General features: G+C 45.9%; 1 protein-coding gene across 1 annotated transcript; it reads right to left on the bottom strand.

The window, feature by feature from the left end:
* Positions 1 to 13,993: 13,993 nt before the first annotated feature.
* On the bottom strand, positions 13,994 to 19,818 carry mrpl43 (mitochondrial ribosomal protein L43). The gene is made up of 3 exons (XM_007912237.2): positions 19,630 to 19,818; positions 18,631 to 18,737; positions 13,994 to 14,293 (listed from the first exon to the last, which is right to left on the bottom strand). Exons 1-3 carry the CDS (start codon positions 19,758 to 19,760, stop codon positions 14,001 to 14,003), a joined length of 531 nt encoding a protein of 176 aa, XP_007910428.1. The 5' UTR covers positions 19,761 to 19,818; the 3' UTR covers positions 13,994 to 14,000.
* Between the last annotated feature and the right edge of the window lie 28 nt (positions 19,819 to 19,846).

The raw sequence follows: 19,846 nt of genomic DNA, 5'->3' as shown, positions 1-19,846 counted from the left end.
CTAAGGCTGACACTCCAGCACAGTGCTGGGGGGGTTGTTCAGGTGGATGTTAGAGATCCCATGGCACTATTCAAAAAGAGAAGGGCTTTCTCTCTCCTGGTGTCTAATCCCAACAATCCCCCAAATAAAATTGATCATTCCATCACTGTGTATGTGTGATGTGTGTGAATTGACTGCCACACTCACCTACAAAAGTACCCAGTTGTTACACTTTACAATGAATCCTGTGAAGCGCTTTGAGAATCCTACGTTGCAAAAAGCACTGGATTAAATGCAAGGATTATTTTTTTGATCGACAGCAGATGGCATTGAGGATTGAAGCCATGCTTATTTGGTAGGGTTTTGCTGGCACTAACAGGACAATTAATTGTTCAGCGTTTGAGCTGAAAGGATATTCCAGAGATTAGCACAAAGTATCATTTTTACTCACAATGCTTTGAAAGGCTCCAAATAATGGCAGGAAAATGGACTATATTCAGGGTGGTCCAATTTTATCCGCTCCCCTCTCCATTTCATCATGACCTACCCACTCTTGCAATAACCCGTAAATGTTATGTTTCTGGAAGGAAAACACATAAATATTGCTAAAATGGACATTTCTTAAATAGGGGCATCCGGCCCTCAACAACCAAAAGGTTGGATCCCACCCCACTGCACTACAATGTCCACCTCACTGCAGCAAGTATCAGTTTTTCAGTCTTGAGAGGACATGTCTCAAGAGAGGACCATGTAAAGGTGTATAATATTTTAAATAGTTTTTATATTCTGTGAAGCGCTTTGGGACGTCTAGAAGACGTGAAAAGCGCTATATCAAATGCAAGCATTATTATTATTTATTACTTATTTGCCCAGCTGGGTGTCTGACATGTGGAAACCCATCACCATTGCTTAAGAGACTCCAAACCAAACTGAGGTTTCCATGCATCCCACCAACACATGGAAAGCCCAGAGATAGATTGTTGGAATGGAATACGCACTCTCTCCCTGGAGTGATGCCCCCTGTTTACCTAATTCTGGAAAGTATTCGGCGCAGGTTGGCAAGAGCCAAGGCTTGGGGACCCAAGAGTGTGCGTTGGGGGAACTACTGGAGTCTAACCAGCTAAAACCACATAGCTTGCCATTAGCATAATCAGTCATAAAATCCATTATTGAGGAGTTTCCACTGAGATTGTGCTATTGTTTGATATATCACCAAATTTACAAGTTAAGCTGCCTGTTACAATGATGCAAATTATAAATGTCTTGTTGGCTCACATCGAGTTGAGATTCACACATCCAGACTTTGACCTCAGTCTAGGCTGCCACTCCTGGTGCTGTGTTAGGGGGAGTGCTGCCTTGTGTTAGGGGGACCTTATCTGAGGTTTGCCTGTTCAGGTTGATGTTAAATTCAAAAAGAGAAAGGAATTTCTCCTGGTGTCTTGGCTGTACCATATGTGAGGATTATTATCAAATGCAAATCAAGTGTAAATGCAAGGATTATTATGATTATTATAAATACAATACAAATTTACATTTATATAGCGCCTTTCAAGTTGGGAGGATGTGAAAGTGTTTTTTATATACTTATTAGGAGCAATATGCAATATGTTGGTTCCCGACTCCAATTCACACTCGTTTTCAAATGACTTCAGGCCCTGGCACCTTCCTACCTCTTGGACCTGCTTACTCCCCCGAACCACTACCTGCTTCCTCCACTCAACTGGCTTTGGCCTCCTGCTTGTCCCTCGCTCCCTCCATTCCACCTTCACCTTCGGTGGCTGCGGTTTCAGCCACTATGCCCTGAAACTCTGGAACACTCTTCCTCTATCCATCCACCTTGCCCCTTCCTATGCCATCTTCAGGTCGCGCCTGAGACCTTTCTCATCGACTGTGCCTGCGGTCACCGCCACCTGGCTTGGTGTCGTGCTCTACCACTGTTGAGCGCTCAAGAACACTACTCTGTGTGAGGGACTCTATATAAAAGTTGTTGTTCTGATTGAATTGAAATGACACCTGGATCCAGTTTTACATTATTAATGTATTTCATTTCAGAGTGTCTAGAATATTTTCTATACCATTTTCTATAAGTTTCTATACCATTGGGTTGCTGTTACTATTACCTCCTGCTAAATCAGCTCTCCAAACGCTTCCGGTTTGCATGTGAGAGACCTGGGTTTGATTCCTGGCAGGGCGAAACCTTGGGCAAGTTTCCTTACTCCACACACGCGCCTGATAATAATCCCTCAAGAAAAAAAACAATAATAAATTGGTCGCTTCAATCCATGACTGTTTGTGGGACACTGCTGTGCGCAATTGGCTGCTGCGTTTCGCCCACAAATATACAGTCAATTCACTTTACAGCATATTCTGTGAAACGCTTTGAGATGTCTAGAAGATTTTATCCTAGTTGAGTGCTGCTGGATTAAGGAACAAAATGAAATATGTTCAGAGATGGTGTGCTCACAGGCTCAATATTCACAAGGCTTTCTCCCTTGATGAATGAAGGATTAAAACGTCCAGCCAGGGCACTGGAAAGATACAGAAATAGGTTCAGTCTTTAGTGGGAACAGAATATCTAGTTAATTGTCAATGATAATCCTTTCATTCCACATGTCTATACAGCAACAACAACAACTTGCATTTATATGCTGCCTAGAAGGAGGGACCTATTAAAACTTCATCAACCTGTCTGCTCCCTCCGCTCTTCAAGCATTGACCTGCTCCACTATCGCGGTCGGACCTTCAGTCTTTCTGCCCTCTGGAAGTCCATCCATCCATTTGGAGCCTCTTCACCTCGGCCCCTTGCTGACCTCCTTCAAGACCCATCTCAAGACTTTTCGATCAACTCAAGAATTCCTTTTCGATCGTGCCTTCAAGGCCTCCTCCCACCCCACTTGCCCTCCACCCCTCTCTGATCCCAACCTGCAGCTTGGGTGCAAAACCCCTAATTGTCCAGCGCCTTGGGACATCCTCCAAAATGTGAAAGGCACTGTGTGCAATCTGTTGTTGTTAGGGGTTTCGAATTGCAAAGCTTGCCATGATGGTGGCACGGGGGGATAGGGCCGGGCAGAATGACCTGCTCAGACTGTGTGTGTTACAGACAAAGGCTATGTTGCTCCCTGAGGTGCTCAAAGTAAAGGTTTTGGGAATGCGGAACTCATCGTCATAAAACTGTTGTTGGAACATCAGGGCTTTTAAAAGTGAAGTGGGCAGATGCTAGAAAAAGAGCAATTTTCAAGGGTGTGTGTAATTGTGGGGAATTGTAGCAATTTCCTCAATTCAGTCTTGCTTTAAAATTCGTCGTCGGAGCCGTAATAGAATTACAAAGTCACCATTTTAAATAACAGGTTCTTTAACGTCCATGTGAATGGGCAGACAGCAGCTCGGTTTAACGTCTTGTCCAAAGGCGGCAGCTCTAACAACACGTCTCTGAAACGTTACTGCACGTGAAGGGACCAATATGAATGCAACTTGTTAATTATTTGTGGATACTCATTGTGCAGTGGTTAGAGCGCTCACATCACAAAGCAAGAGCACCCAGGTTTGATTCCTGGGCAGGGTGAAACCTTAGACAAGTTTCCTTAATCCACACGCGTCTGTTTACCATTGGTAAGGAGGAATCCACTTCTTAATTAATTAGCGGATCAATTTCTACGGGTAATAATCCCTTAAAAAAATTGTACATTCAATCCACGACTGTTTGCAGGGCTGCTGTGCACAAAATACACATTCATTCGACTTTATAGAGTGAAGCGCTTTGAAATGTCTCAACGACGTGATAAGGTGCTTATCAAATGCAAGAATTATTACCATTATTACCAATCAAAGCCAAAGTTACAGAGAGTGAAGTGAGGTGAGAGCAGCAACTGGAGAACAACAAGAATAACCAGTTTGTGGTAAGAGCTGACATCCAGAGATGGTTTGTGCTGATTGGAATAAACTCCAACATCCAACAGCAGTAAATTGTTGTTTTGCTAAAGGAATGACATGTCTTTGTGTGTTGTACTTGGGGCTGTAAAAGGTGTTCGGGGCAGAGCATCCGCGGGGGAGGTGATCACAGGCACGACTTGCAGATGGAGGAGGGGGGTAGCACGCAGCGACAGAGAGAGCGAGGGCAGCCGGGCCGCCTCTCCCCCCCCCCCCCCCAGGGCCGCCTCTCCTCCACCCAGGAGGGGCCAATCCAGGTGGGCTTTGGAACTTTGTGTTTCAGATGCTCTGGACCTGTGTAGCTGGGGGGAGGGGTCCCGCTGTGTGGCTGGGGGGAGGGGGTGGAGGTCACGCTGTGTGGCTGGGTGGGGATCCTGCCGTGTGGCTGGGGGGTGGGAGGGGGTCCCGCTGCGTGGCTGGGGGGGTGGGGGAATCACGCTGTGTGGCTGGAGGTGTGGGGGTCCCGCTGGGGAGGTGGGATCCCGCTGGTGGCTGGGTGGGTGGGGGGAGGTTTATTTGCCATTAATTTAATTATGTTTCAACATTTGATATTGTTTTTACAAAAAGGGAACAAAGTACAAGGCACTGAACAGCCGCTCGGCCCAGGGGGACAGCAGGAATTTTCTCCCCTCCCACAGTCTCTTGTTGACTGAAACATTCTATGTGCTTCTCCCACAAAATATACAATCACAACACTTTACAGTATAAAAAAAGACGCTTTGATACGTCTCGAAGACATGATAAGGTGCTGTAACAGATGCAAGGATTATTATTAAATTGGGCCAAAGGATCTTCTTCACATGAACATCTCTTGTGATCCATCAATCGTCACATGTGTAATTCTTAAAAAAATCTTTGCATTTGATCATATAATCCTTATGTCGTCTTCGAGACGTCTCAAAGCGCTTTCTGTAAAGTGGATTGAATGTATATTTTGTGGGCAAAACGCAGCAGCCAATTGCACACAGAAACAACAACAACTTGCACTTATTTAGCACCCTCCATGCAGGGTTGCATCTCAGAGCACTTAACAGTGGTGGAGCCTGACATGGGACACAGCAATGTCCCCCAAACAGTTGTAGATTAGCGACCAAATTATTATTTTTTGGGAGGGAAAGCGATCCGCCAATCGACTAACAACCAACCGGGCTCCAACTTACTGCTGGGTAAACAGAGGCGTGTGAAACTTTCCTAAGGTTTTGCACTGTCTGGGATTTGAACACGGTCCTCTCACTCGAGGCGAGTACAAGACTCCAGGATTTATGTCAGCGGAGTGTCGCCTCTCTTCCCATCCCTCTCCCTGGGCAGCAGAGAGATGATTCGCAGTTATGTAACACTTCCTGAGTTCAGTGCTGTGAAGGGAGACTGCAGCTGCGTTTAGTTCAACATGGGCTGAGAGCAACAGAGCAGTAAGATTTCCATTCCAACAGGGAACCTCGGATGCTTTTTTTATTATTATTATTTCCTCTTTTTTGCTTTCAGAGGAGAAGAAAAGAGAAAACAAATTACTGGAGCCCGGATATCTGAAGAACGCACCAATTGCTGTATAAGTTGTGTTCCCCTCTCTCTCTCTCCCTTTTTGGCGGAAGAAATCTGTAGCCTTACCCCCAAAAGAGATGTCGAACTGCACTCAAAGGATGGTGTAACAGTTAATGTCCTCCCACCCCTTCCCCACCTGTTCCCTGTATAGAATCGCCCAAGGTCCCAGGGGCAATTGCCTCCATTTCCACCTGGATCATAAATTCTGTTGTTACTGCAACATTATAGTGTGGTGATTGGGATACATAAAATGCCAAGTGCAGTGACTGGTTTCACGGTCAAACGCTTGGCTGTCCATCTTGCCATTTTGAACCATTTTGGTTCTCTCGCCGAAAGAAAAATGTCTATCTTCCAGGTCAACACCAAAGCCACTTCCTGTTTGCCGCACATAAAGCAGGAAGTGAAGTGCTGCCGCCATTTTAGCATGAAAACCCCGTCATTGCACAGCGGAGTCCTACACCCCATTCCCACTGAATTCACAGTGCAATGAAGAGCATCATTCTGAGCTTCACCTTGTTATCCCCACAGCTGCAAGAATGCAACTTTTTAAAAATTAATTTATGAATTAGAGGAAAGGAGAAAAAATCACAGAATATAAGGCACGAATGGTATTTCATTTTGCAAATATTTTCAAAACAAGATATTTTCCCCTAGATTTGTTCTCCCTTTCTCCTACTTTTTCTGTTAAAACAAACAGTTTCTCTCTCTGCAAATCTCTTGATAGATGAAGCTGTTACGCAGGGAGTTGTTGCTTCATTAAAATTGCTTTCGTTAAAAAAAAGTTCTGTCAGGATATAAGCAGGGAGACCTTGGTGTGATGAATATCTAGAGCACAGCAGGCAGTTCTGGTCACTATGACATAAGGCCTTTGGAGACCGTGCAGAGGAGATCAGTGAAAGATGATCACTGTGTGGGTTAGAGGAATGAGGAATAATAATAAATATAATAATCCTTGCATTTGATGTAGAGCCTTTCACATCTTCGAGACGTCTCAAAGCGCTTCACAGAATATGCTGTAAAGTGAATTGACTGTATATTTTGTGAGAGAAACATGGCAGCCAATTGTGCACAGCAGAGTCCCACGAACAGTCGTGGATTGAGTGACTTTGTTTAACAAATTATCAGAAAAGCAATCCGCCAACTGGATTCCTACCTACTGCTAGGTAAACAGAGTGTGGAGTAAGGAAACTTGTTTAACATTTATCCTGCCTGGGAATCAAACCCAGGCTGCTTGCGAGGCAAGTCCTCTAACCACTGAGCTACAGGACTCCATGTGTCAAGAGGTTAGGGAGGGGATATAAACAGGCAGACTTAACAGTCTTTGCCCTCCACCAACTATCCCCACTATCCAAAAAGGAAGGGTGAGGAGCAGCGCTGGTTTCTGATTAACTATAGAAACAGTGGTTCCTTTTCTCCATCTTCCAAGCTTCAGGTTTGCAGCTTAATGAATGATAAGAGGCTAAGAAACAAGGGGAGAGGAGAACAAGGGGCCAGCACCAGCAACTTGCATTTATATATTTATATAGCGCCCTTCAAGAGGGGTAGCGTCTCAGAACACTGAGCAGATCAGGGGGAAGAGGTGTAAATGCAACAGTAAAGTATTTGTAAAGCATCTTCTGCCATTCTGTGATTTGTGGTTTGATCAGTGTGATACGCTATAGAAGTCTATTTTGCCAGGAAATATTCTGCTGGAACCCTGAACCACATGGGTAGTTGGTCTGTGTGTGTGAGTATATATATGTGGTCTGTGTGTGTGTGTGTATGTGTGTGTGTCTTTGATGTTTTTGTGGTCTGTGTATGTGAGGCATGTATCTGTGTGAAGCATGTGTCTGTATGTGTGACATGGGTCTGTGTGAGGCGTGTGTCTGTGTGTATGGCGTGTGTCTGTGTATGGCGTGTGTCTATGTGGTGTGTATGTGAGGGGGTTATCTGTGTGTGGTGTGTTTCGTGTGTGTGTGGTGTGTGTGGAGTGTTTCTGTGTTTGGTGTGTTTCTGTGTGTCGTGTGTCGTGTGTTTCTGTGGTGTGTGTGTGTGGAGTGTTTTATGAGTGGTGTGTGTGTGTGGTGTGTTTCTGTGTGTCGTGTGTGGTGTGTGTGTTTCTATGTGTGTCTGTGTGGTGTGTTTCTGTGTGTGTGGTGTGTGAGTGGTGTGTTTCTGTGTGGTGTGTCTGCGTGTGGTGTGTCTGTATCTGTGTGGTGTGTGTGTGGTGTGTGTGTGTGGTGTGTTTCTGTGTGTGTGTGGAGTGTGCTGTGCGCTGTGTTCACTATGAATAGAGTGGATATACTGGGATCTGCTGTGCTTGTGATGTAATCTGGAGATGGGGCTAGATTATAATAATAATAATCCTTGCATTTGAAATAGCGCAATAATGTCTCGGAGCGTTTCACAGTGAAGGGGATAGATGCCGAGGGGATGTGACTTGAAGAGAGATTGAGAGAGCAGAACTCTCTGCCCCCACCCTCTGGAACTCCATCTTACACTCCCTCAGCCTCGACCCTTCCTTTGCCTCCTTCAAGACTCTCCTCTTCGACCGTGCCTCTGGTCACCCGCCCTTCTCCCCTCCTGAGCCCAACCACCAGCTCGGGTGGGGTCCCTGACTGTCCAGCACCTTTGGATGTCTTCCTGACCTGAAATGCGCTGTACATATGTAATTTGTTGTTGTGATGGAGGGGGCGAGGAAGGGAGTTACAGAGATCAGGGTGTAGGATTGGAACGCTTGGATGTGGGATGCACTCCCGGATTGTTCAAGACTGTTATTCTGCCTTTACCTCCCAAACACACACACAATGATAGAAGGAACTATTGATGTCAAAGTCCACCTGCACAGAGAGCTTCTGGACAATTGTGCAATTAGCTGCGAGAAACCTGGGAGAAAAATCCGAGCCAATTCTCAGGACTTCACAGTTTCTCATAGGGACTTTATAGCACTTTACAATATTTACGATGCTGCCATAAATGCTGTCTTACTTTATGACAGGAATGTTCATCCTGGAATTCATCCAACCAGAGTCCAACCCTAGTTGCAGGTGGAGTAGGAGGAGAAGATCAGAGAAATAAGGAGTGTGAAGGGAGTTACAGAAACATGAGCACTGATCGCGAGCAGCTGGAGCAGCGAAAGTTGTCCTTGCAGTCCCTGCAGATCATTGATCTTGCTGGGGTAGCTTTTGGAGGAGGAACAACAACACATTACATTTACACAGCGCTTTTCATGTCAGGAGGACATCCTAAGGTGCTGAACAATCAGGGATTGACCTGAGTTGGGGGTTGGATCACACTGCAGGCCGCCTAGACCCTCATATGAATTATCAAAACCCGCCTTAACTCCCTGCTTGTCAGACTCCCCAACTCCTCCCACCACAGGCTGCATCATCCAGAACTCTGCAGCCGTGTCCTCTCCCACAACAAACTCCACAACCCCATCACACCATTCTCGCCCGACCCCACAGCCTCCCCATAATACAGAGAATACAGTTCAAGATCTTGGTCCTCACCTTCAAAGCCCTCCATGGCCTTGCTCCTCTATACATCTCTGACCTCCTAAACCTCTACCAACCTGTCCGCTCCCTCCGCTCAGCAAGCACGGACCTGCTTCATGTCCACCGCATTGCCCGCCACACCCCTCCCCTCCCCTACCTCCACTCCTCCTTATCCCAACCACCAGCTTGGGTGAGGATTCCTGACTGTCTAGTGTCTTCGGAAGTCCTCCTAATGTGAAAGGCACTATACAAATGTGATTTGTTGTTGCAGAGGTGGAGGGCAAGGAAGGTGGGGGTAGGAGAGTGACCGAAGGCACAATTGGGTCTTAAGATGGGCCTTGAAGGAGGCAAGGGAGGGGGAGAGGAGAAGAGACTGTGGGATGGATCCAAAGGGTGGGGCAGAGACGCTGAAAGGCCCGCCCACCGATGGTGGGGAGGGCCGGGTGGGGAACATGGAGCAGGCCGGAGCCAACTGAGCGAAGGGAGTGGTCAGGTATGAATCACACTGTTCCAGCTCACTGCTTTCAGTTTCCACATCATGTGCAAGGTCTGCCCTTATCATCCCAGAGAACAGAGGTCACCCCAATCTAACTGATCCTCTGTTTTTTGTTCCCCACATTCCTTTTATGGAGGAAAGGTAATCTGGAGATGTGTAACTCTCCTTTGGCATCGCAGGAGCCAGTGAGCCTGACAGCTCGTGGGAGTAAATTTTTTGCGCAATTTATTAACGAATTTCTTAATTAACACCAGCTCGCGGGAATTAGAGTTCTGTGCATTTTCACTAAAAGTTAGGAATAATAAAAATAATCTTTGCTTCAGATTCTCCTGTTTAACCTAATCCAGTAGGTGTAAAGTACAAGCTCATAGAATCATAGAATTATACAGCATAGAAGGAGGCCATTTGGCCCATCTTTGATGTTTGATTTAAAGGCTGTGCCGGTTCTTTGAAAAGAGCTTCCAAATCAACCCAACTCCCCCGCTCTCTCCCCATAGCCCTGATCAACCCCACTCCTCCGCGCTCTCCCCATAGCCCTGATCAACCGCACTCCCTACTCTCTCCCCATAGCCCTGATCAACCCCACTCCCCACTCTCTCCCACAGCCCTGATCAACCCCACTCCCCGCTTTCTCCCCATAGCCCTGATCAACCCCACTCCCCCGCTCTCTCCCAATAGGCCTAATCAACCGCACTCCCCCGCGCTCTCCCCATAGCCCTGATCAACCCCACTCCCCCACTCTCCCCCCGTAGCCCTGATCAACCCCACTCCCCCGCTTTCTCCCGCAGCCCTGATCAACCCCACTCCCCCGCTTTCTCCCCATAGCCCTGATCAACCCCACTCCCCCACTCTCTCCCCATAGCTCTGCAAACTTATCCTCCCCAAATAAGTATCTGTTTCTCTCTTAAAACTTGTAATCAAATCGGCTTCCACCAGACTTTCAGGCAATACATTCCGGATCCCAACAACTCGCTGTGTGAACACATTGCTCCTCACCTCCCCTCTGTTTCTTTTCACAGCTATTTTAAATTGGTTAAATTGATATAAGTGGCAAGGCTTCAATGCCTTGTGGGTAACTGCTGCGGTTGAACCAGCTAACATTACAACGTGCCATTTGCTAATTCTCTGTTTTTTGTTAAACTCCCTGCTGTTTGTCCAGCTCTGACACCCTTCCCTGTTAAAGGTGTTTGCAAAGGCTATTTGTAGTGATTTATAGACTCTCAACTGATCGTGTGCACATTCTGCTTCGCTTCTTACCCAGCTCCTGCTTTTATACAGTGACTAGGCCATTCCAGAGCCTGGAATATAATGTTTCTTGTACATTTATAATCTTCCTCTTTCTTTTGCTTTACTTGCATTAAACCACTATGCCATTCACCTGGTGAAATAAACGCTGGCAGTTATGTTTTTTGGAGGTTTTCTCAGTTAAAGGAGTATAAATAATAATAATAATCCTTGCATTTTGATATAGCGCCTTGTCATGTTGTTGACACATCTACTGTAAAGTGAATTGACTGTAATTTTTGTGGGTGAAATGCGGCAGCCACGAAGTGAGTGACTGGTTATATCTGCATTCCAGTCTCCCACAAGCAGTCATGGATTGAGTGACCAATTTTTTAAAATAATTTTTTAAAGGAATTATTACCCCCTGGAAAGCGACCCATCAATCGACTAACAACTGTTTTCTTACTTACTGCTAGGTAAACAGAGGCGTGTGGAGTAAGGAAACTTATCTGAAGTATTGGCTCGCCTTGGAATCAAACCTGAGCCGAGCGCACTAACCACTGAGCTTCGGAAACTCTTTTCATGATTGGAATATTAACCAGGAAATTCCAGTCTTTGACTGTGAGACCATTTTTCTGAGCTGGAGATGGTGAAGTTTCAAGCCTGTAATAACAATAATGATTCATTATTATCATTTATTTAATAATGACGCATCATTGTTCATATCAGAAGGAAGTCTCAAAGGACTTCATGGGATGTTGCTGTAAAATGTAGTGACTGTGTATTTTGCAGATGGACCCAGCATTCAATTTGCACTTAGTGAGACATCCTGCAAACAGCCACAAAGTGAGTGACTGGTTATATCTGCATTCCAGCACCACAATAACAAGCCATTGCTAACTATTTAGTCATTTCAAGGGGTAAAAAAAATAGAATTTAAAAATGAAAATTGTTAAAATAAACTGTCTCTCACTCAGCTTTTAAAAGAACTGGTTTCCATTTTAATATCTCATACAAAGGACGGCACCTCAGATAATGTAGCTCTCCCCTGCAACTGTACTGGAGCATCAGCTGTGAACGAACTGTTAGCCAAGTTCCTTGAATCTTACCTTCCTTCCAGCTCTGTCCATGCACCCCACCTACCCCACTCCCAACTCCCTCCTGAATTGAAGCTGGAATGTCAGAGCACTGGATGGATTTGTAAGGGTTTAAGTGATTAAAACGAAGTTCAGTTAAGTGCTGAAATGGTCACGTATGCTTGGCTCTTGAGCTTCAGGCCAGTGCCTGACACCGAAAGACACACATTTGACACAGTTGTTTTGAATCCGCTCCATGGAGGGCTGGTGGTATTGATCCCATGACAAAGGTAAATGCTGAGCTGGTAGTTTTTTGGATCTGTAGCTTTTTTAGCTCAACGTTTACTCAATCTTAACACTATTGTGTAAATCATGCTTGACTACTAGTGCTAACGCCATGTTGCACCATAGTTTCATTATGGGGTAATGTTTGCGGGGGGTAAACAATTGAAGCCTGAGTTGTGTATTTTAGTAGACAAGTGTGGCAGCCACATCTGCCAGTAAAAGTTCCATAAAGAGCCATATGGTTAAATGACCAATTATGCTCTGACAATGTGAGCTCAGAGTGCCCAATGTCAGGGCTTGAGTCTGACTCAGAGGCAAAAGACTGAGCAAAACTGGTTCAAAAATGATCGTTTGTTATAACCCGTACTTAGCAAGGTGTAGGAGTCTATGCACAGCTTGCTGGTGTGCATTCTTGTGTGCATTTGGTACGTGATAAGCAGAAGTTTAGTGCAGACGCAGATACATTCCATTGGGGTCTCCTTAGCTCAGAAAGAGAGTTCAGTTCTGCGGTCCACAACTGTTCTGTACTACTGTATCACCAGCCAATGATAACTAGACAAGGCCGCAAAACACAACCCGGAGTTCTGTTTGACGAAAGAAGGGCATATTTAAAGAAACTATCTCACGCGTAGAGATGGGAAGTGTGGCCAAGGAAATGGAAAGTCTAGAATTCTACAGATCAGGCAATCTATCAGGTAACTATAATAATAATAATTCTTGCATTTGATACCATGTCTTTGAGACATCTCAAAGCACCTCACAGGATATACTGAAAAGTGGAGTGTTTTGTTGGTAATTGGGATAAGGAAACACAGCTTCAATGGAGGAGCTGCATGAACAACAGCAGCAGTTTATTATTATTAATAATAATCCTTGCATTTCATACAAGCCTTCCCATGACATATAAAATTCAACCAAATTATAGTTTAATGTTAATGACAGACATCATTATTTCCACATTATTCCCAAACCGGAATTCTTTCCAGGTTTCAGTTACTTCCTTAGAAGTACAAGACATCCTAGAATCAACACCTTCACATCAGGAAACCCAACCAATTGAAGAACCGTTGTTTGATTGCGCTTCTAATTGTTCCAGCTTGTGCTCTAAGTTTACATCTCTTTGTTTTGGATCTGTCAACCATTGTCAATTCCTTTCATTATCTAATAGACTGCATGAAGCTCTGGTCACTGTGACATGGGACGTCCTCCTGACGTGAAAGGCGCTTTATAAATGGAATCTTGTTGTTGTTGTTGATGGTGGGTCTGTGGGGGCCCAGGAGCACAATGAAGGATGAGCTATTAGTAATTAGATTTCCAACCTTCAACAGGTCAACTTTGTAAGATTATATTTGTAATGTTTAATGTTTTTTAAGGCTTTTAATTAATCTTTATATATGTGTAGAATATAACCTTCCTATAATTCTTTAGTAAGGTTTGTTTGATTTAAGGACTAGCTTAGCAGGGGTGAGAAAGTAGCTTTGCTGGATGGATTGAGGTTAGCTTCTAATTACATTTCATATTTTCCTGGGAAGATGTTCACTCTTTTGAGATAATGAGCAATGGACAATGGACCTCAGGAAGAAAAGGCTGCAGCCTCAGATACCTACCTAGCTCAAGACTAAGAAACAAGCAGGCTGTGAAAGGCTGACTAGAAGTTGTCCATATATCTCTCTGCAAAGCAGCCTGCGATGGGTGGGGACTCTCTGTGCAAGGGAAGGCACAGTTAGAAACACTTAAAAGATGTAACTTTGAAATAGTTGTGTAGTGTCAGCGCACTTCCCAGTGGAATTGATATCACTTCTACTGTACCTATGGTCTGTTTTAAAAATAAGTTGTTTGCATTACTTAATAAACCTTGTATTATTACACCACCGATTTGGTCGTCTCCATCCGAATCTCTGGCGACTTCATGCTGTCAGACAAGACCTGATAACATCTTTCAGACTCTTCCCAGATCATTATTATTTCAGTAAGAATGAAATGCTGCACACTTTTTCTTTATAATTTATTATTGAAACAGAGGTGAGATTGTGTCAACAATACAGAGGGTTTTGGTGGGTTCCCGTCACGAGCCACTCTCCAGTCTCTTGTCCTGAAATCCTGAATGTTCAGGGTACTGGGCTTATTGATGAATGGGTGCCATTGGCCTTGGATGCTCGGGTTGTCCGTGTGGAAAGGTTTTCGGATGCGGATCACGTCCAGGCCTGACTGACTGGACAGCTTCCTGACCAGCTGCTTTATCTCCTCAACACTCTTCTTGTTCAGAGGTTCCTCTCTCACAGCGCCATTCACTGCAATCAGAGAGGGCATGAGAAAGATTAAATTTGATAGGTGAAATATAGATTTGTTTATATAGCGCCTTTCATGTCAGGAGGATGTTCCATGGTCTCAAAATCATAAAAATAATCCGTGCATTTGATACAGCACCTCATCACATTGTTGAGACGTCTTAAATTGCTTCACAGAATTTATCGTAAAGTGCATTGATAAAGGCCCCCAGACATTCGAAAACCACCACCTTCCAGTTTCCCTTCAAAAATTTTCTCCACCTCCATACTCCCCTCCTCAAGTCATGTCCATCCACTGTGTTGGGGCGACTTCCCCCTCCAGTGTTTGTGACCTGTAGCTTTGGATGCAGTTTTATAGCACCCACTGTTTGCTTCATAGCATCTGGGGAAGTAATTTGCTCCTGTGTTAAATGTATTCAGATTTATTCCATTACCACTTAACATGTTAATTGGACAAAATTTATATTTTAAAAATAATCAGTTCAGTGAAAATTTATGCATTTTTCTCATGCTTTTGAAGCGTTAAAAGTGTTTTTCTAAAAAATAAAAATTAGAGTAAGGTTACATGTTCCACTCTTACCCATTTTCTCCAGAAGGCACTGATTAACCCATTCCTTTGTGAGGGGAAGAGAGAAAGGGGGGTAGTGGGGAGAAATGGAGAGCATTTTGATCATGAAGGTTGGCCACTTTGATACGAGGATAAATGGAGCTTTGGCATCACTTAGTGGCTAGAAGGTACATTGCACCCGTCAAAAGGTAACCAGAAAACATTCCCTTCTATTTGGTGGAAAATAATCCGATGAGATTTCTCATAATCTGTATGAGATTTCTCATCTTTTCTCATATCATATCGTATAACATAAAAGGGAACCCTAAGATATTTTATAAGCATATAAAGAATAAAAGGTTAGTCAAAGGTAGAGTGGGTCCAATTAGGGACAGAGAGGAAATCTTCCTGTGGAGGCTGACGTACTGAATGAGCACTTTGCATCTGTTTCGCAAAACAAGAGGATGCAGCCAATGCCAATATCGGAGGAGAGGGTAGAGAAATTGGATAAGAATAAACCGAAAGGAGGTACTAAAAATGTTGACAGTGCTCAAAGTAGATAAATCACCCGGTCCAGACGAGATTCATCCTAGATTACTGAGGGAGGCAAGGGTGGAAATGGAAATCTCTGGCCACAATCTTTCAATCCTCCTTGGACACTGGAGTGGTGCCAGAGGACTGCAGGGTTGTAAATGTTACTCTCCATAAACCCGGGAACTACAGGCCAGCCAGCCTAACGTCAGTAGTGGGGATATATTTCTAGAGACTGTAATGCAGGACAAAATAAATTTTCACTTAGAAAAATATGGGTTAATAAAGGACAGTCAGTTTTTCTGACTGGAGGGGAGTTGCAGTGGTGTTCCCCAGGGGTCAGTACCACTGCTCTTTTTGATCTATATAAATGACCTGGACTTGGGTATAGGGAGTAGAGTTTTCAAGTTTGCAGATGATACTACACTGGGAAAACTAGTAAACAGTGAGGAGGATAGTAGCAGACTGCAAATGGACGTAGAAAGACTGGTAACACGGGCAGACACGGGGCAGATGAAGTTTAATGTAGAGAATTGCAAAGTGATGCATTTTGTGAGGAAGAATGAGGAGAGGCAATAAAAGCTGATGGTACAATCTTAAAGGGGGTGAAGGGACAGAGAGACCTGGAGAGGCATTGGAGAGGGTGCAAAGGAGATTGACCAGGATGGTACCAGGAATGAGGGGCTTCAGTTATCAGGAGAGGCTCGAGAAGCGAGGATTATTCTCCTTGGAGCAGAGTAAGTTAAGGTGAGACAAAATAGACGTTTTCAAAATTATAAAGTGACTCGATAGGGTGAACAAGGAGAAATTATTCCCACTGGCGGGTGGGTTCGGTAACCCCAGGACACCGATTTAAAATAGCTGTTAAAAGAAACAGAGGGGAGGTGAGGAGAAATATTTTCACAACGAGTTGTTGGGATCTGGAATGCATTGCCTGGTGGAAGCCGATTCGATAACAATTTTTAAGAGAGTAGATAATTATTTGGGGAGGACAAGTTTGCAGGGCGATGGGGAGAGAGCGGGGAGTGGGGATGATTTGGAAGCTCTTTTCAAAAAAGTTGGCACAGAATCGATGGGCCGAATGGCCTCCTTCTCTGCTGTACAATTCTATGATTCCGGCAGGGCTAAATGTTGGGCAAGTTTCCTCACTCTACACGCCTGTTTACCCAGCAATAAGTAAGAACCTGCGTATTAGTCGACTGTCAGATCGCTTTTCCGGTGATAATAATCCCTTCAAAAACAACATATAACAATAATAATCCTTGCATTTGATAATGCGCCCTATCACTTCTTTGAGACGTCTCAAAGCGCTTCACAGAATATACTGCAAAGTGAATGTATATTTTGTCGGTGAAACAAGAAGCCAATTGCGTACAGCAGTGTCCCAAAAACAGTCATGGAATGTGTGATCAGATCAGTTGTGGTATCCCTCAGATCCTTTATGTTCTCTTATATCAATCCTGTATAGCAGTTGTTGAGACGTTTCAAAGCACTTCACAAGATACACTGTTAAGTGAATTGACTGTATATTTTGTGGGCGAAATGCGGCAACCAATTGCGCACAGCAGCGTCCCACAAACAGTCATTGTTTGATGTGACCAATTTATTATTTTAATTTGAAAGAATTATATATTCACGTACATTCTGTGAAGCACTTTGAGACGTCTAGAAGATGTGATAAGGTGCTGTAAGGATTGCTATTATCAATACAGTTGGGGAAACTGCCCTGTTTCTGTCCTATCCAAATTTCCTCCAGCACCTTTAGACATCTACCCCACGTGAAAGGCGCTATACAAATGTAATTTGTTGTTGTTTTTCTTAGACGTGACCTCCAGCTAGACTCACCACCACCACAACAACTTGCAACTATATAACGCCCTCCTCACGTGCTCTACTCAGATCACTTAACAGTGGTGGAGCCTGACTCCGAGCCGGACGGTGGGGGGCGAGGGGTGGTCGTAAGCAAAGTTGAAGAGGAGGTTTTCAGGTGGAACTTGAAAAAGGGAAGAGAGGGGCAAGGCGGAGGGATTGAGGGAGTGTGTTTCCGTGACTTTTCGGAGCGCAGTGGCTGAAAGCACGACCTCCGATGGTGAGGCGGAGGGTGCGAGGGACAAGCAGGAACCGGTGCCAGTCAAGCGGAGGCACCGGGTGGTGGTTGGGGAGTGAGGGGGTCGGAGATGTAGGGAGGTGCCAGGGAGTAAAGGGATTTGAACACAAGTGTGAGGATCTTGATGTCGATCCTTCTCTTCCTATTTTCAGGTCTCTGCTGAAGACCTTTCTCTTCGACCGCGCCTTTGGTCACCCTTCTCCCCACCCCCTGGTTCCTCCCCCTCCCCCGGCTCCTCCCCCTCTCCTTGGGTTCTCCCCCTCCTCCTGGCTTCTCCCCTTCCCCCTGGCTCGGCCCCGGGATCCGTTACTGTGAAGCGCTCTGAGACGCCGTCTGGCGTGGAGAGCGCTATATAAATCCAGGTTGTTGTTGCTGTTATCGATGCATTCGGTGATAGGAGCCAGTGGAGCCTGGGGCAGAACTAATGAGATATGGGGACGGAGTTTGGTCGGGGTAAATATGTGGGCGGCTGATCTTTTGAGTAGTGGAGCTGGGGAGACCAGCGAGGAGTGCGTTACTATAATCCAGGCAGGAGGTGACAAACGCATGCACGAGAGTTTTGGCTGCATTCGGGGTAAGGTACGGTTGGAGGCGGGCAATGTGGCGGAGGTGGAAGAAGGTGGTCCTGGTCAGGGACTGGATGTGGGGGAGGAAGGACAGTTGGGGGTCGAACCAGACACCTAGGTTACGCACTGGTTTGGTGAGTCTGAGGGAGAGCCCAAGAAGGTTGAGCAGTTCAGATCCACAGGAGTGAAGACATTGACGGGAGACAAGGAGTATGGCTTCCATCTTGTCTCCATTCAGCTGCAGGAAGTTTATCCAGGCCCTGATGTCTGTCATGGGCCCAGTCATCCGCATACATGTGGAAGATTACTCCGTGTCTGCAGATGACATTGCCCAGAGGGAGCATATAGATAAGGAAAAGAAGAGGGCCAAGGTGGAGCCCTGGGATACCCCACAGATGACTGGCCAGGGGTGGGAGAAGTAACCATTTGCCGAGATGAAATAGAGGTCCGGGGAAAGGTGTGACCGAAGTTGACCTGCAACAATGCTTTCCAGGACTTTGGAAAGGAAAGATAGGACGGTAGTGTGAGAGATTAGAGGGATCGAGGGTGGGTTTTTGAGGAGGGGTCTGCTGCTGCCTGCGATACTCACAGTATTCTGCAACTACTTTAGGGGTTCCGTCCTTCAGTGGGGTAACATATACCACAATGCTGGGATTCTGTTTGGCAAAATCCACCACTTCTTCCTCGATGTACTCTCTGATGGAACAAACGCAACGTTCACATTAAATATGCTGTGTGTGTAGGCTCAAGTGTTAGTTTGCCTCAGTCGTTAGGGCTGTTGTCTCCGAGTCTGAAGGTCAAGCCACAACCTCAACTCAATTTTAAATTATTATTATTATTATCATTAAATCTGACTCTATCTAAAACACAAATCTTAAGTCTTTTTTTTGCTTCCCCCAAAGTGACACCTGTTTCCCCTATTCCTGCCTGTGCTGCTGAGCAAAGCAATCGCCTCCCCCATTCCCCCCCCCACTTCTGTAGTTCTTTTTGGTCAATCAAGCACTTCTGCATGTTTCTCCCACATGGAGAAACCCATCACTCTGCTTAAGATCAGGGGCTCCTGCCTACCTCGTTCCAGAACCAAACCAAGCTGAGGTTTCCGGGCCTCCCACCCACATAGAAATCCCAGAGAGAGATTGTTGGAATGGAATGCACTCTCTCTCTCTCTTCCTGGAGGGACACATCCTTTTGTTTACCTAATTCCAGAGAGTATTAGGCGCAGGTCGGTAAGAGCCCAGAGCGTGCGTTGGGGTAACTGGTGGCGTCTCACCAGCTAAACCCACACAAATTGCCATTGATATCTCTGTCCAGCAAGCGTTCCCACTGCTTGTCCCGCTAACACCACCCTCCCCATTAGGGCTTTGGCTGCAGGGTGACCAGGAGCTGAGGGGGAGGATTCCCTGTCCCCAGGTCCTGCTGATGGGCCGGGCCGGGCCGGGCTGTGCTGCCATCAGCAGTGAGTGCCCTGGGACACTGCGGCCCCTCCCGGCTCAGAGACCGCACAGGCACAGGCACAGGGGGGGCTCTGTTCCCACATGGGGTACCCAGGGCCTGTCAGCAGGTCAGCTCCGCCTCCCCCCTCCCTCACCTGACGGCCCTGCTGCCGGGCCCGCGGTGGCTGAACACGAGGCTCAGCCTCTTGAGTTGACACAAGTAGCGGCCGAGGCCGTTGTGAAGGACAGAGCGAAGGAAGCGGCTCGGAGTCCCCCGCGAGGTCATGACTTCCGCCCGCGGGGCCGCACTTCCGGCCCATAAACTGCTCCGGGTTTGCGTCCGTCCCTCAAACCGGTCCGCGTGGCACTCAG

This window comes from Callorhinchus milii, unplaced genomic scaffold (genome assembly GCF_018977255.1).
Source record: "Callorhinchus milii isolate IMCB2004 unplaced genomic scaffold, IMCB_Cmil_1.0 Scaffold104, whole genome shotgun sequence".
Taxonomy (NCBI): domain Eukaryota; kingdom Metazoa; phylum Chordata; class Chondrichthyes; order Chimaeriformes; family Callorhinchidae; genus Callorhinchus; species Callorhinchus milii.
This window is presented reverse-complemented; position numbering and strand designations above follow the sequence as displayed.